The sequence below is a fragment of the Cuculus canorus genome, chromosome 1 (genome assembly GCF_017976375.1).
Source record: "Cuculus canorus isolate bCucCan1 chromosome 1, bCucCan1.pri, whole genome shotgun sequence".
Classification (NCBI taxonomy): domain Eukaryota; kingdom Metazoa; phylum Chordata; class Aves; order Cuculiformes; family Cuculidae; genus Cuculus; species Cuculus canorus.
In genome coordinates this window covers 31,048,405-31,063,961 of record NC_071401.1, presented here as the reverse complement: position 1 = coordinate 31,063,961, position 15,557 = coordinate 31,048,405, and the positions used below count along the sequence as shown (strand labels likewise).

Below are 15,557 nucleotides of genomic sequence, written 5' to 3'. Positions count from 1 at the left end.
GAGCGCTGCCAACAGGGATGTCATCTCTTTGGAGGAGGGTTAACCAAACCTCCCCATCCCCTGTGCGCTCAGGGCAACAATTGCAACACCAACATGTAAAACCAGTTGCAAAAGCCCTCTCTGACCAAGCAGTCATTGTGATTAGAAACACACAACACTTGTTTCCCCTCACTCGTCTCAGGAGCAGATGTGCTATAGCAAAACCTATGTTGTTCACATAAATTACCTGAGCTGCATCACCACAATTGAGTAAAACGTCATATCTTTTTTTCTCTCTCAACTCTTCTAGCTCAGTAGGAGAGAGATTTAAAACAAACTAAAAAATACCAAAGCCCAAGAGTGTTGAATTTAAACTAGACACCCACAATTACATTTTCAGCAGCTAAGTTACAAAAGAGGAAAGATAAAAATAAAATTTCAGAAGTGTGAAGGTTGTCACTCGAATATGTTTAATCTAAAGTGAGTCACAAAACCCAAGAAGTAGAATTTTTTTTCTAATAACACTGCAAAAAAAGCTAAAAAAAATTTAAAAAAAAAAATCAACACAAAACTACCATCTCAGACCAAAGCAAAGAGAAAGTTAAAGGCTACAGAAATCAAGACACTGGTTCCTGCAGCATGTCAGAAGCAACAGGCTCTCCTTACAGAGATACATCTTATTAGAAAGGAGTAAACAAAAACTCACAGCTCTGAATGCAGAATAGGAAAGTTGCAGGGACTGGAGAAGACTATAGGCATTTAGCAGTACCAGAAGAGGTCATTATAGCAATTTTCCTATCCAAAGGTTGAATCCGAAGTACCAAGAAAGCACATTGTTGAATAGCAGGAAGCAGTGTGCGAAGTCTGAACACTGCCCGGAAGAAGAGGAAAAGTAGGGAAGAGAAAGGGAGAGAGACCTTCCACTCACCCATCAAGACTGCAATTCAAGGTTTAATATCACTGCGGTGTAAGTCTCTCTGTGTCTGCTATATGAATTGGCAGAAATGGTCTGCTACAAGAACATTAGAGGTTCCCCATGTATGCAACAAGTCCTAAATTTCAATCTGATTTACGCTACGCTGGCCTTGCACAGATCTCCCCCCAAGGAAACCCACCTCTTCCTACCTACATGAAACAGACTTTAAAAAGATTTTCTTCTGACAAAGTTTTTGGTTTTGTGTGAAAGTTTAATATTCTTAAGTCCATAATGACAACAGTATAAAGAATTAAGATTAAAGGACGTTCTTTGTTTTGTGTTTTTTTAAACAAAAGGTCAGAGTGTACAGTCAAAGAAATCTCTGCCATCAATTCAGTAGGGACAGAAGCATGTTAAGGATTAAAGTGCAACTTAGTAGCAATCTTAAGACATCCATTTCTTTTCCTGAAGCTGTCACCCATGCTTTCAACAGCACTGGTACCACTCCACTCCGAAATCAGGTTCTGCCCGAGTGCCAGATCTCCACGGCTTAGAGTCCTTCGCTGGTATTTTCACTGTGGTATAACTATAAGAGCCATAAGCAAGTCTGTGAGATTGAGATGGCTCGTGGGACCATCATGGGAAGAATGAATCATCTGCCTTGGAAATATAAATGTTTATAATCAGTGCTTCTATTCTGCACATATATTCGAGACACTTTTACAAGGGTGTTGATATTTATATAATTCTACAAATTTAGACGGTGCATTACAAACACAATATGCAATCATAGCTATGAATAGCAGAGCAATGGGACAGAATTTCCAACTATTTCTTGTTTTCTGAGACGTATGGCATAATTTAAGGAACTACAGGAAAGAAAATATAGTTATTAGGCAAGAAAAATCCCCCATGTGAGTCTCTGTATTTCAGATGGTGGAATGGAAGACTAGTCTCCTACAAAAGAACAAGAAAATAAATTCAGTCCCTGAGCTTTAACTCCAACATTTATCCAAGACTAAGAGACAGAGAGCAGAGAAACATTCTGAAGTGTAGGTTTTTATAACAGATTATTTCTATAGCGTGTTTTCAGCGTTGGTGTAACAAACTAACACCTGTCCCTGACAAGAAGGATTCTGACAAACAAATGCACAACTTAACAAAAAGACTGAACTTGTATCTAAACCTCGGCTGATGCTTTTTTAGCGCTCACAACACTATGGATGTATGCACAAATCTGAAAAAAAAAAATAATCCCTGGATGCTGTAGCAGCACTGTAACAACGTACCAAGGAAGACATTCTTCCAGGAGGCCAACCAATAAGTTCCCAATGCATATAAAAAATGGGCAAACCAGTAACTCTCGGTAAGCTTTCTAAATTTTGATAATATTCTCAACAGTAAGAATTTTCTTCAACAGTTAGATTTGTCAGGCAATGACCGTAACAGCAGCTAAGGCCTAAGACTTAATACTGAGTACCTGAGGTCAGTCAGCAACCTAGCACTGATGCAAGCAGCCAGCAGTTACTGTACTTTTATTTATCTGTTTCTTTAAAAAAGGCTTCTTGCATCAGTGTGCACTCTCATTTCCATTTCTCTGCTCAGTTAAGTTAGTTCAGAAAGAAGGAGACTCTTGATGCAAGCAGAACTCTTAAAGCAAGTCAGTTAAATCTTCCATTTCATTTCTTCATTTTATACTGGATAAATGAAATTTATATTAGATACATTATATCAAACAACAGCTGGGGCAAAAAATATGCACTTCAAAAGTACACTGAAATAGTTCTGGACACTCCCAGACACACCAGACCATGATTTCACATGAGAAAAATTCATCCTACCACAAAATTACTTTGCCCTGGTGATGGACTGACACACATTTCATAACAAGGTAAAACATTCAGAGTATTGAAGCTCAATAATGGAGATCCGCATCTACTCTAGGGAAGGTCATACTCTGTGCCACTGCTGCCTTTCTGCCATGGGAAAACGCAATTATTCAACATGTCTGCTGTTTTCACAAGGAAATATCCACCTTGGGCTGAACAGATCAGAAAAGTGGTTTTAACAGCTCTTAGTATGTACTTTGATGATTATTTTGTTACACTGATGTCTTTCAAAAAGCATCAGTCAAGTATAAAATTTAAGCCTTTGCTTTACTGTCCACAACAGACATCCTCTACGATGCTTCTTCACACAGGATTGACGGGGTTTCCCACGTGTCCTCATCTGCCAAGCAAGCCATCCGTGAAGTCTGATCCACAGGTGCTTTCTCACCCTGGGCTATTAAGAACACATCTTCTTCTTCTTCTCCTCCTGCTAACTGAAGGTCAGAGGCACGAGAATGATTAGATTCATCAAGTTCGTCCGTCAAAGGCTCCACTGAAGTTGTAGGTATGGAGGACTGTTCAGTCTCTGTTTCAGCTTGTGGTTCTGTTTTCAGATTAAGTCCAAACACATTATTTTGGATGAGATATCGAACACACTGCAAAATCACATTCCTTTCGTGTCGGATGTCCTGGGCCAGTAACTGGAAAGAAAGAAGACAAGATGATGGACATTTCCCTCTGTTGTTCTGTAGGTCATTTAAGCCTAGCAAAATCTACTTACAGCTCTAGTCAGTAATTTTGAGCGTTTCTGAATTTAAACAGTTAGCTCTCTCACATGAGACCTGGACACAAAGAGCAGGAAAGCCACAGCACAGGAAAGCCAGGTATTGCCATGTTTGGTGCTTTCTCACTGACTGACTGGGGCTTTGGCAGAGCCAGCGAGCATGTCTGACGGCTCTACCACACAGCTTGATCAGCTGGGCAATCTAAGGGCTTGCTGTCCCCCACCCTACACCAGCTCACACTGATCAGACCCCTTACTGCATCAGTTCTGCTCACCAGCCAGGAGAAAACACAGCTGACAATTAGCAGCAAGTAGTGGGGCATTCTGAGGTTTTATTGTTTGGGTTTTTTGGGGGTGGGGGGGTACGTAAAAAATGGGGTTAGCAAAAGGCTCGCACAGCAGAGAAGAGGTGGGACCAGGAATCTGGAGAAGAGGTATCAGAGAAGGAGCTACCCTTCTGGGTAGCAGCAGGCTGCTACAGCCGTGCAAGGTGGTAGTGATAGAGGCTCATAATGGCCACAATTCACCATGGTACTGGCACATGACTGTACCACTGAAAAGGATAAAAAATAAACACATGCTCTTTGGGCACGTCAGTAAGCACTGCTCATTTAGCACCATAAATGCACTAAGGCAGGTAGAACGGGCTGACAAATCTAACCTTTGGCTAATCTGTCAGTCTCAGCTTGCTCAGGTAAGTAGAGAACATCACTGAATATACCTAAATACTAGGAATTTCCCCCCAGTTATCTGGCTGTAGACCCAGATGATGATGTTCTCATATCCTGGACTATTATACTAGGCCATGCATTCCAGTACATCAGGATAGTAAATCTATTTGCATCATTTATACTTCCCAGTTTACACTGTATCTGTAATTTAATATCCCATGCATTTTTTTTTATTAGAAAGCCCCTAGGAGTAAAAGATACTTATAAATACAAGGAAAGGGCATGTTTCATCAGGTTCCAGACTGTGGATTTAAATAGCAATAACTAGTTTGGGCTATAAACCACCAACCCACATCTAGTAGCCTAATCAAAGTGCTAGAGGCCTCCCTCATCTCTTTTAACCTCACTGATGTTCATTTTGTTCTTAAAAAGAAATAGCCAAAAGGCTAAAGGATCTTTTTTCATTGTGAGCGTCAGCAGGACTAATACTCTGTACAAACTACCTTAAAGCAAGTGGCTAAATCTGCGACAACCTGATCATTTGTAGCACATTTGTGTAACATATTGCAGGAGATACAGATAAATTTGGCTGCAATGTCACAGAGAAGCTTTTCTGTTGTTCTGTTTCAACAGTGGTTTAACCAGGCACTTTAAACTGTGCATATTTAGAGCAGCTACTAAGAGGCGTTGAAGCAGTAGACACCTAAAACAGGCCTTCGGAAACCTCCTGTCTGAACTCAGAGATGTACATTAGGGCAGAGAAGGGACAGTGTAGTGACGTTCTCTTTGCCATACCAGAAGAAACTAATGAATTCCAAAATGGTCAAATAGAAGCACAGACTGGATGCACTATCACCCTGTCAAAGACCATATCTTTGCATTACATTTTTTAATGCAGGGATGTGCATCAATACAGTGATGTTACGCTAACTTTTTATTTTGTCAGCATAGAGAATGGCTGAACACATTACTATTTGCATGGTAATGTTTTAATATTGTCCAAGCTTACTGCCAAATGACTGCCAACAGACATCTGCAGCTATTCTCTTAACTCCCTTTTAATTTTTTTAAAAAGCATCATTTCACTGATGATACAACATCCTTTTCTACTTCCTCACTTTGGAGATAAATTCTCAGCAGTGACTCACTGTCAAATTTCAACCTTGTTTCCTCAAGGTTTTTATACACTGAGCATTTCTGACAGCGGAAGCCTACCTGCAAATCTCAGGCACTCCTCTGTGATTCACAGCCACAGTACACATCCTTTAATAACAGTTTTGAGCAACATTAAAAACCAAAAAAACCTACCAAAAAGCAGTTTTACAAATGGACTACGCTGGCAAATGATAATTCAGACTTCCAATGTTCTGCCAGCTTCTCTCAGCATGTGGGACTTCATTTGACTTTATTTTCTAGAGTCCTTACTGCTTTGATCACCAACTACTTTGAAGCACAAGAGATAAAGACAACTGCGTGCTTAGAGAGCTACATAAAGGGCAAACACTTCCTTCTCAGTCACTAGGAGCTTTAATTCTTGGCAGCAGCGGTAGTACATGCTAAAAGGACTATCAAGGGACTTCTCCCACACCTGCAGCTTGGGATGTGGCTTATCAGGTATCTCTTGCCTAAACATCCTGTGCCATTTCAGAGCCCTGATGTCAGTGGCACTGCTTTCTCCTGTGTTCTGACCACAGCAAGTTTTCCCTTGATGTGGGAGCTGTATGCTGGCCATTCATAGAATCACAAGGGTAGTCTACTTATCTGATACCACTTTTGAGTTCTAAATGCAATAAAAGCTTCCAAGTTCTGTTTATACTACAGAAAGCCATGGAGCTTCCCAATAGGATGCTTTGCACTGTTACTGAGAACAGAATTGTAACACCTTGGACTCACCCTTACCAACTTCTTCTAACCCTCCTGAGACACCCACCTGCTCTTGTACCAGTGTTGTCACTTCCTCAGACTGATCTAAAAGAGCCTACAGAGAAGCAACCCATGCACATGCAGGTCGCAGCTCACCACCACTGTACAGTTGAAGTCACCAATACTAAACCCTCATCAATAAGATCTCTTTGGCTCCATCTGAAAAAAGTATACATTCCTTGATCAGAGGAAGGCAGCTGAACACCAACTGGAAGCAAAAGGAGGCAGCTCAGAATAAGGCTGATGAGGTCACACACAAACAAAACCTACTGGATGCTACCACAAGGAGGGAAGAGAGAGGAATAAAGGTTTTGTCCTTTCTGCAGCTCATTTTAGGCAAACGATTAAGTTGCCATCTCTGACTAATCAAAGTCAGCCATTACCCACCAGAGTACTTCTATTTGTCTATTTAAGCATCTGCACTTTCTTCAAATGAAACACTCACTTGGTTATTTTTAAGACAGGACCTTTGCTAACAAACTGCTCTAACTTTCCACAGGGAAAAAAAAAAAACTGCTCCCAAATAGTGCTACTCTTGTACAGGAGGCATTATTTTAGCACTAAGAGTCTTACCATTTCCAGCAGAGTTGGACGGCGCTTTGGAAGGAGAGGTAATGTTTTCTTGCCCCGGTTATCAGGCCCTCTGTGGGAACGTGCATTTGAATTCGAGCTTCTTAATGCTGTGCCTGCATGTTCTGGACATTTTTGATTTGCGTTTTGAGTCTCAGGAACACAAGTAGTTTGAGGCGTATTTCCAAGTGCAGCCTGGGTTTTCTCAGCTTTTGTTGCAGTCTTGACAGGAATTTCTTAAAGAAAAAGAACACACTTAGATTTCAAACTCAAAATCCTCTTTATATCCCCATGCACCAGCAGTTCATTAGTACTATTTTTGCTCACATAACCTGATGTGAAGGTGTTCAAGGATTATTTGGAGGAAGGGAGGGTTTTCTTTGTTTTGGTTTTCAAGTTTCTTTTATAATACAAGGAGTAATCTTTAAACATTCAGAGAAAGGAAAACAAGATATTTAAATTCTGCAGTACAAAAAGAAAAATAGAAGAAGTAAGGGCTCAACAAGGTTTTTCAACCTCTGCTTTGTCATTGCTTAGAAAGACCATTGCTTCTGCTTTAGAACATAGCTTGCTGCAAATTTGGCTGCTGAGAAAATCATGATACAGTTAGGGCAGAGGATGCCCAAGTTCAATTCCCTGACTGCTAGATGCTCTCTGTAGCTTTGGATAGGCCACCTAGGGCAAGTAAGGCATAGTAATTACCCACAAAAACAAGGAGCAGTAGCAGTTCTCTACCATACACTGACGCATACACTCAGTGAAGCACAAACTCCAGGTACTAGAGAGTTCAAGTCCTACTGCAATGCCCAGCAGCCTTCTATGGAAAAAAACATTAAGGACATGGAAATTAGTTCACAGGGTGAGCATAACAGCTTTTTCCTGGCACTATCCAAACAAGATTTGAAAACAGACTGAAGACAGGCTGCTTTTTTTTTTTTCCTAACTAGAGGAAAAAAGGCTTGGGAAATTTGATGACACACACCCTAACTAAAAACATTTTATGCCCTTCCCTTCAACGTAGGACACTCTGATCAGAAAAGGCAAGCACAGAGAGGGAAAAATCCCACCCAGTCTTTCAGGAAACTCTGTTTAAGGCTTTCTAAAATACACTGCAGGGCTGGGGACAGAGAGCAGGGAAGCATTATATGTGGCACAGACCAAGTAGAGGCCATCCCCATGCACCAGCTACCTAAACAAATGCTGTGTTACATTCAGGTGCTTCTCCAAGACCAGGAGCTATCATCACAAAGGGAACAAGTGATGGCTCACCAGTAACTGCAGTTAGTGCTCAAAGCTAGCAGGAAGGAGGAATGGGGAAACAAAAGAAGCAGAATAATGGCATATTCTTTCACTCCTCCCAGCCTGTCTTTATGCGTGTCTTACACCAGTACTAGCATGAACTGTCACTGAACGCAAACTGGAGAGGAACTGCACACAGGCTGCAAAACCCCTGCGTAATCTTTAACGAGCACTTCTCTTTATTTGTATAAGCCTAAAAATCAACAGGTATAAGACAGCTCTGAATTACAGCACCAGTACACAGGCCAGAAATCAAAAGGTGTTTCCATAGCCAAGTGTTTTGGAGATACAGCCAATGAACTGCCATTACTTTAGCATCTTTGCTAAATGTAAGGTACAACTTACATGTTGTATTTTCTTTGCAACATCTTCAATTTCTCTCAAAAGATTTTTCTCAGTCAGCGTTAGTACTATAGAGGTTCTGACTGAGAAGGGCATGTAGTGATAGGATGAAGGGGAATGGCTTTAAATTGGAAGGGGGAAGATTTAGATTAGACATTGGGAAGAAATTCCTCATGATGAGGGTGGTGAGGCACAGGAACATGTTTCCCAGGGAAGTTGTGGATGTTCCCTCCCTGGAAGTGTGCAAGGCCAGGTTGGATGGGGCCTTGAGCAGCCTGATCTGGTGGAAGGTATCCCTGCCCATAGCAGGGGGCTTGGAACTTGATTATCTTTAAGGTTCGTTCCAACCCAAATAATTCCAGGATTCTTTTATAACCTGCCGCTTTCAATAGCTGGAGATGCAGGTGTAAAGAGCTACCACCAGGCTACCGTACTTACACAGGAGTGAACAATGGGATGGGAGATGGCAAAGGATCAAATACAGGAGAGGTGAAGCCCCCTACCCTTCCTGAAGGGTGATTTGTGATCGAGTTTAATCATTGCTTGCAATCCATGCTAGCAGTGACACAGGGTAGAAAGGGAAAGGAGAAGGGCAGACGATGTGCCCCTACGCACCTTCTGGCTCGCTCTCAGATGCGCTGCCATAATTGGCTGACAATGAACTCAAGGCGGAGGTGACCATCTTGGGAACAACAACCAATCCCAGCTTCCCATCTTTGGCTGCTTCTTCATCCTTGTCAGATTCTGCAGGGAGAGAAAATACAAGAGGGATTTTTCCCAATACTCCGGCAACAATCAGCCTTGCTTCTAAATCCCTATCGCACTACTATGCAAGCCTGTCGTTAGTATTGACTGCTCAACACTGTGGACCGATAGAAAAATTGCACATTTCCCCTACCCTCTACAGACACTCAGTGGCAAAGTCATCTCACCTCTGGTTCAGTCCTGCCAGCAAAGGTACAGAAGCAAGAAGTTTCCTGAACAAGAGCTTGGGCTTTCTGGTTCTTTCTTAATATAGAAAACATAATTATAGGTTTTATTATCAAGTGTAGGTAAAGAGAGAGAGAGAGGATTTCACAATATGTTTCGAAGTCTTGCTGGATTCGGTCCAGCAGAGGCAAAGGTGTGGGATAAGGATCTAAAAGCCAGTCAAGGGGTTGAGGGTGCAAAGGAAGGAGAATTGGAGTGACTCAAAGTGATAATATAAGAGAAAAGAGATTTTTGTATAGTAAAAAAATTTCACAAGGGAAATTGCGAGAATAAAATTGCAATCAGTAAATCCAATCATCTTATTTGTAGCCTTGATTCTCAAAGAATAAGAGCTGCTCCTTCTCCCATCCCGGTATGTCTAAGCTTGCCCCTCAGGAAAGCTGCCTCAGACCTCTTAAGAAAATTCTACTGAAATAAACACTTCAGAGATCTTTATTTTGAAATCACAAATGTTTTCCTATCATTTTCTAATACATCATTGACAATTGGCTTTTTAATTTCCTGGAGCTCATGCTGTTTGGTAAAACAATTTTTAGACAAAAATTGGTATTTAAAAAAGGTATTTATCTAAACTACTTACTTGCCTCTTTTTACCTTGAGCTCCATTTGAGAAAACTTGATTCTCACAGATTCAGTAATCATGCCAATTTACAATTACATTGGAAATTCATGCAAAACAGTTCATTTTTCTAATGGAGAATATGTAGCACCTGCATTTACTCAAGCAATTATAAAAAAATAGCATTTACTTCAAGTTATTTAGATTCATTGCTGCTTTTTTCTCTCTCATCCAGTGTTGAGTGCATACTGTGGCTGGATGCCTTTTTTTTATTTTAAGTTTTAAAGAATTACTTTTAATTGGCTTTTTAGTAAATCAGGAAAATACATATACCAGTCCATTCTCTGTTTGAGTGTAATACATTTGGAGTTACGCATTACTGAATATGACTGTCCCTGGTCAGTAGATCCCTCAAAGTTTTACACCTAACAGACTCATCATTTTACCTTGTTCCTGCTTATAAATCAAGAGGAAAATTCTGTTTTCTTGTCTCCCATTCAATTTCTCAGCTTTGAAGGAACTAGCCACTAATCAGAACTTAAGTGAACACAGAAAACATGTTCCCTTTAGAGAAAGGGCTCCTGCCACTGGAAAGGTTTAAATACTCCAAGAAAATGTGCTTAATACAGTAAAATCATGGACTTCAGTTGTATGATTTTTTTTTTTTAAATCTGATTAATTGTATTGTGTTTGTTATTATTTGTTACAACTATATTTCTCAATAGTATAAATAAGCCACAACTGACTTCAATAATGTGTAATAAGCAAGTACCACATTCCTTTTCTACCTATTATAACAGAATTTACTAGATGTACTTCGGTATAGTTAGACTTTTTTATCATTAAATAAAACACAGATGGTGTGAGGAAATACAGTCATATTTAAGCGTCCTTAATTTTCCCAACACGCAGAGATGAGTGAAACAAATGAATTGCACAGCAATGCCGAGTTCTTGTTCCCACTAATTGAAGATTATGTTTTCAAGAGGAAAAGCTCAGCATCAGACATCCTTCCAGGGGATGCATTCTAGCCTTATTGCTAAAAATAGCCGAAGTATAAGTCAGTTTACACGCCATATTCTAGGAGTACTGCATCACTGCTGAGCATATTATAAATAGTTCTATCTGGAGAGTTTATATGGCTGCCAGCATGTGGATACAAGACATGCTCTCCAAAAAATCCTAAGCAGTAATGCTTCAGAGAACATACACATATGGAGAGTATCAGGAGTAAATTACATAAAGCAGCAAAAAAACAGAATTAAAAGAAATGCTGACATTTGAAGCAATATACTTAACTTGTACAAGGAAATCCATTTGTTTTCACATTCTAAGTACTGTTATTCCCAAAACCACAAAGGGATATTTAATAGTCTCTAAAAATAATTTGATTGTCAAAGTACTTTATTCTTGTTCTATGTTTATAATGATTGTCATTTTTATACATTAGTTCAGCAACCTAAGTTGGTGCATTTCCTTTAGACTAGTGTACAGTATTTACGTCAGAACATGTAATACTGCACACAAACTACCGCAGAACTTCCAAAACCCTGTCTAGCAAGTAAAAGTTTCAGCACTGAAACTTAAAGACAACTCAGATGGTATTTCTTCTCCTCTACTTCCTAAAGTTACTACAGCATCACTTTCCTATGGCCTGAACCACTTTGCCTTTGCCACCTCTCCCAGCTAACTATGCTGGACAAAATAGCATTCTTCATCAGGAGATTACAGGTAAAATAAGATCACTGTGGTAAATTGCTTGCTAAAACAAAGACAGAATTGAGGTACTCCATTAAGAGCCCAGAAACCCTCTTCAGTTTGTTACCTAAATATCAATTTAAAGCTAGTAATGTATTTTAAAACATACAAAGCTATGATAAATAAGCATGGTTATTTTTTAAATCCAAAACGTACCTACATCCCATCCCCTACCATCTTCTCCCCTTCAAATTAAGCATTTTTTGATGATACACAATAAAATTTAATGCTTCCTTATTATCAAAGAAAAATTAGAAAGACATAAAAGTAGTCTACTAGATTTTTCCCCTCTGTGTTTATAATACAATCAACTTGGCTTGCAAGCAAATTGTAGAAGTGCTTAATGCTGGTAGTACCTTAAATGTTCTTGCGTCAGCCTTTCCAAACCAGAATTTTTCTTCCTCTTCAGCGACTTTGTATTTCAGCTTCTTTTCAAACTATATCTCAGCCAAGTTTACTAGTTTTAGCTCCTCCTACCAGCACATGTGGACGTGAATTCAGCCAGGTGTACTGTCTCAAAGACCTCCAGACTACCAAGACAAGTTTCCTCCACAAGAGACCAAGCCTAATAGGGCAGAAGCTCCCCAAAATACAAGATTTACCCCATTCCTTTAGATAAAGCTCTGACTCACTCTTTCATAACAATCACACTGGCAATTTTCTTAGAAGACCATGTTCTGCACCACGATATCTGTCTGCTGAAATTCCCATTTAAAAGGAAGTCCCAAGTGCCACAGTTTTAGGCACCGGGATGTTGCATTACCTTCAAACTTATGACCCTGTTGTCCCTGGAACTATTCTAGCCACAATACAGCAATCCTGGGCTTCTTTGTTAGCAACGAGAAGTATGACAACAAGCTCCTCACTGTTCTTCTTCAAGAATACTGTAGAGCCTTACATCAATTTTCTACTAAGAGAAAGGTTTCCCATTTTAAGCATGCACAGTTAACCCTCTTCCAATCCAGAGTTTGCACGTTTCTGGAAATTCCCAGCTATCCTCAGGTTATGTAAAGTTCACTAAGCACTTGAGCAGTCCTACTTAAAAAGTTCTCCACGTTCCTTCATCTTACCAGCATCACTGTTTGCCAGAAGACTGAGAGGGTCCATGTCCTCCGTGTATGGCTGAGCTGCCATAGCATGCTGGTTTTCATCTTCCTTTTCACACGTGGTGTTTTCTGGTCCATTGGCTTCATTTCGAGTTCCATGTACATTATGATTGCCACCATTTTTCCTAAATTTCTTCCAGAATGGGCGCCTTTGCCTTCTCCTCTGTCTTCCTTGCTGCCCAAGCTTCTCTTCATTTTCTGGAGGTTTCCACATCCCCTTCATTTTTCTGGAGAACAGAAAGACAAAGATCATATAAATGACCAGCTATGAGAATAAAATGAATTCACATAACCAAATGGTTCAGGCTGACATTTAAGGTTCAACAACGCAGCATGATGTGAGAACTTAAATCCAGCTCAGCTAACATGTGGTGACAGACCAGATAGGCAGTGACAGCTCATCTCAGTGGCAGGACAACGTGACAAAGTTCCTTCAAATTCCTATCTTTTAAAAACGCAACGAGTAGATGGGCTAAGCAAGTTCCTTGATTATCTACAACGCGAGGACATTGTGTTTTTCTTTCACATTACAAAGTCAACAAGTATTTTCTTTACTTAAGCAATTAAATCCTCAACATAAAAAGGATATGGAACTGTTGGAAGGGGTCCACAGGAGGGCTACAAGGATGATCAGAGAGCTGGAGCACCTCCCATATGAGGACAGGCTGAGAGAGTTGGGGTGGTTCAGCCTGGAGAAGAGAAGGCTCCAAGGAGACGTTACAGCGACTTTCCAGTACCTGAAGGGGGCTACAAGAAAGCTGAGGAGAGGCTTTTTACAGAGACTTGCAGTGACAGGACTAGGGGCAATGGGTATAAATTGAAGAGGGGAAGATGTAGACTAGACATATGGAGGAATTTCTTCACTACGAGAGTGGTGAGGCACTGGCACAGGTTGCCCAAGGAAGCTGTGGATGCCCCATCCCTGGAGGTGTTCAAGGCCAGGCTGGATGGGGCCTTGGACAGCCTGATCCAGTGGGAGGTGCCCCTGCCCGCGGCAGGGGGAGTTGGAATTAGAAGATCTTTAAGGTCCTTTACAACTCAAACCATTCTATGCTTCTATGATCCTACGAAGTCATTGAAAACAGAGGGAACATGGAATTAAAAGGGAAGCACTTACCAGAGGCATGCTTCCATTGCTGAAATCTCCTTTTTCCAGTTACAGTGCAGAGAAGGATCTTCCTGCACAAAATCCATTCAGCTATCCGACACCACTAGTCATAATTTCTGCCTATGCCTGCCTCTAACTAACATGCCACTCATCTTTTTCCACTCTGATAGAAAAGCAATAATAAAAGAAATATCTATTAGGGAAATGGATTTTTTAAAATCTGAAACAAAATTACAAGTCCTAAAATATGGGGCCAGCATGCTGATTCCTCTTATCTTCCATGGTTCCATAATCTGTGTCTGTTCCTGGGAAGATCATGGAACAGATCCTCCTAGAAGCTATGCTAAAGGACATAGAGGGCAGGGAGGTGATTAATGGCAGCCAGCATCGTTTCACCAGGGGCAAATCCTGTATGACCAACTTGGTGGCTTTATATGATGGGGTAACTGCAGCAGTGGACATGGGTAAACCAATGTATGTGATCTACCTAGACTTCTGTAAAGCCTTTGACACAGTCCCACACAGCATCCTTCTCTCTAAATTGGAGAAATATGGATTTGATAGGTGGATAAGAAACTGGTTGGACGGTCGTATTCAGAGAGTAGTGGTCAATGGCTCAAAGTCTAGATGGAGATCTGTGACAAGTGATGTCCCTCAGGGGTCCGTCCTGCGACTGGTGCTGTTTAATATCTTTATCAATGATATTGACAGCGAGATTGAGTGCACCCTCAGCAAGTTTGCAGATGACACCAAGCTGAGTGATGTAGCTGCCACACCAGAAGGACAGAATGTCATCCAGAGGGACCTGGACAGGCTGGAGAAGTGCTGGTTGATGAGAAGCCCAACATGAGCCAGCACTGTGTGCTCACAGCCCAGAAGGCCAACCATATCCTGGGCTGCATGAAAAGAAGTGTGGCCAGCAGGTCGAGGTAAGTGATTCTGCCCCTCTATTCCTCTCTTGTCAGACCTCATCTGGAATCCTGTGTCCAGTTCTGGAATCCTCAATGGAAGAAGGATATGGAGCTGTTGGAACAGGTCCAGAGGAAGGCTACAAAGATGATCGGAGGGCTGGAGCACCTTCCCTACAGGTTGAGAGAGTTGGGCTTGTTCAGCCTGGAAGAGAGAAGGCTCAGAGGAGATCTTACTGCAACCTTCCAGTACCCTAAGAGGGCCTACAGGAAAGCTGGAGATGGGCTATTCGTAAAGGCTTGTGGGGATAGGACCAGGGGGAACAGGTATAAACTGGAGAAGGGCAGATTAAGACTAGACACGAGTAAGAATTTCTTCACTACGAGAGTGGTGAGACACTGGAACAGGTTGCGCAGGGAGGTTGTGGATGCCCCATCCCTGGAGGTGTTCAAGGCCAGGCTGGATGGGGACTTGGGCAGTCTGATCCAGTGGGAGGTGCCCCTGCCTATGGCAGGGGGGTTGGAATTAGATGATCTTTAAGGTCCCTTACAACCCTAACTATACTATTATACTATAACACTAGGATCTTCCAGGTTATACTACAAGCACAAAACATGTTTATAGGAAGGTACCTGGAGAGCTTAACAAGCTCTCATCAAAGCCTATAGATACAAGAATAGGTGTGACCTACACAGAAAAGCAAATGCAGAAAGGGCAACCTAAGTGTCCCAAAAATACTTACTTTCAAGCAAAAGAAACTCAATTCAACAAAACAAGACTAAAACTCATCAGCAGTACTTTACAACCAGAAAAG

At 41.2% G+C, this 15,557-nt stretch overlaps 1 protein-coding gene across 1 annotated transcript in view; it reads right to left on the bottom strand.

Moving 5' to 3' along the window:
• Positions 1–639: 639 nt before the first annotated feature.
• The window catches only part of NUFIP1 (nuclear FMR1 interacting protein 1), a 29,291-nt gene continuing 14,373 nt past the window's right edge, over positions 640–15,557 (bottom strand). The window contains exons 7-10 of the mRNA XM_054062975.1: positions 12,691–12,953; positions 8,929–9,057; positions 6,676–6,908; positions 640–3,425 (exon numbers count right to left, since the gene is read on the bottom strand). Of these exons, the coding sequence (XP_053918950.1) occupies positions 3,075–3,425; positions 6,676–6,908; positions 8,929–9,057; positions 12,691–12,953 (976 nt within the window). The 3' untranslated portion in view covers positions 640–3,074. The remainder of the gene's footprint in view (positions 3,426–6,675; positions 6,909–8,928; positions 9,058–12,690; positions 12,954–15,557) is intronic.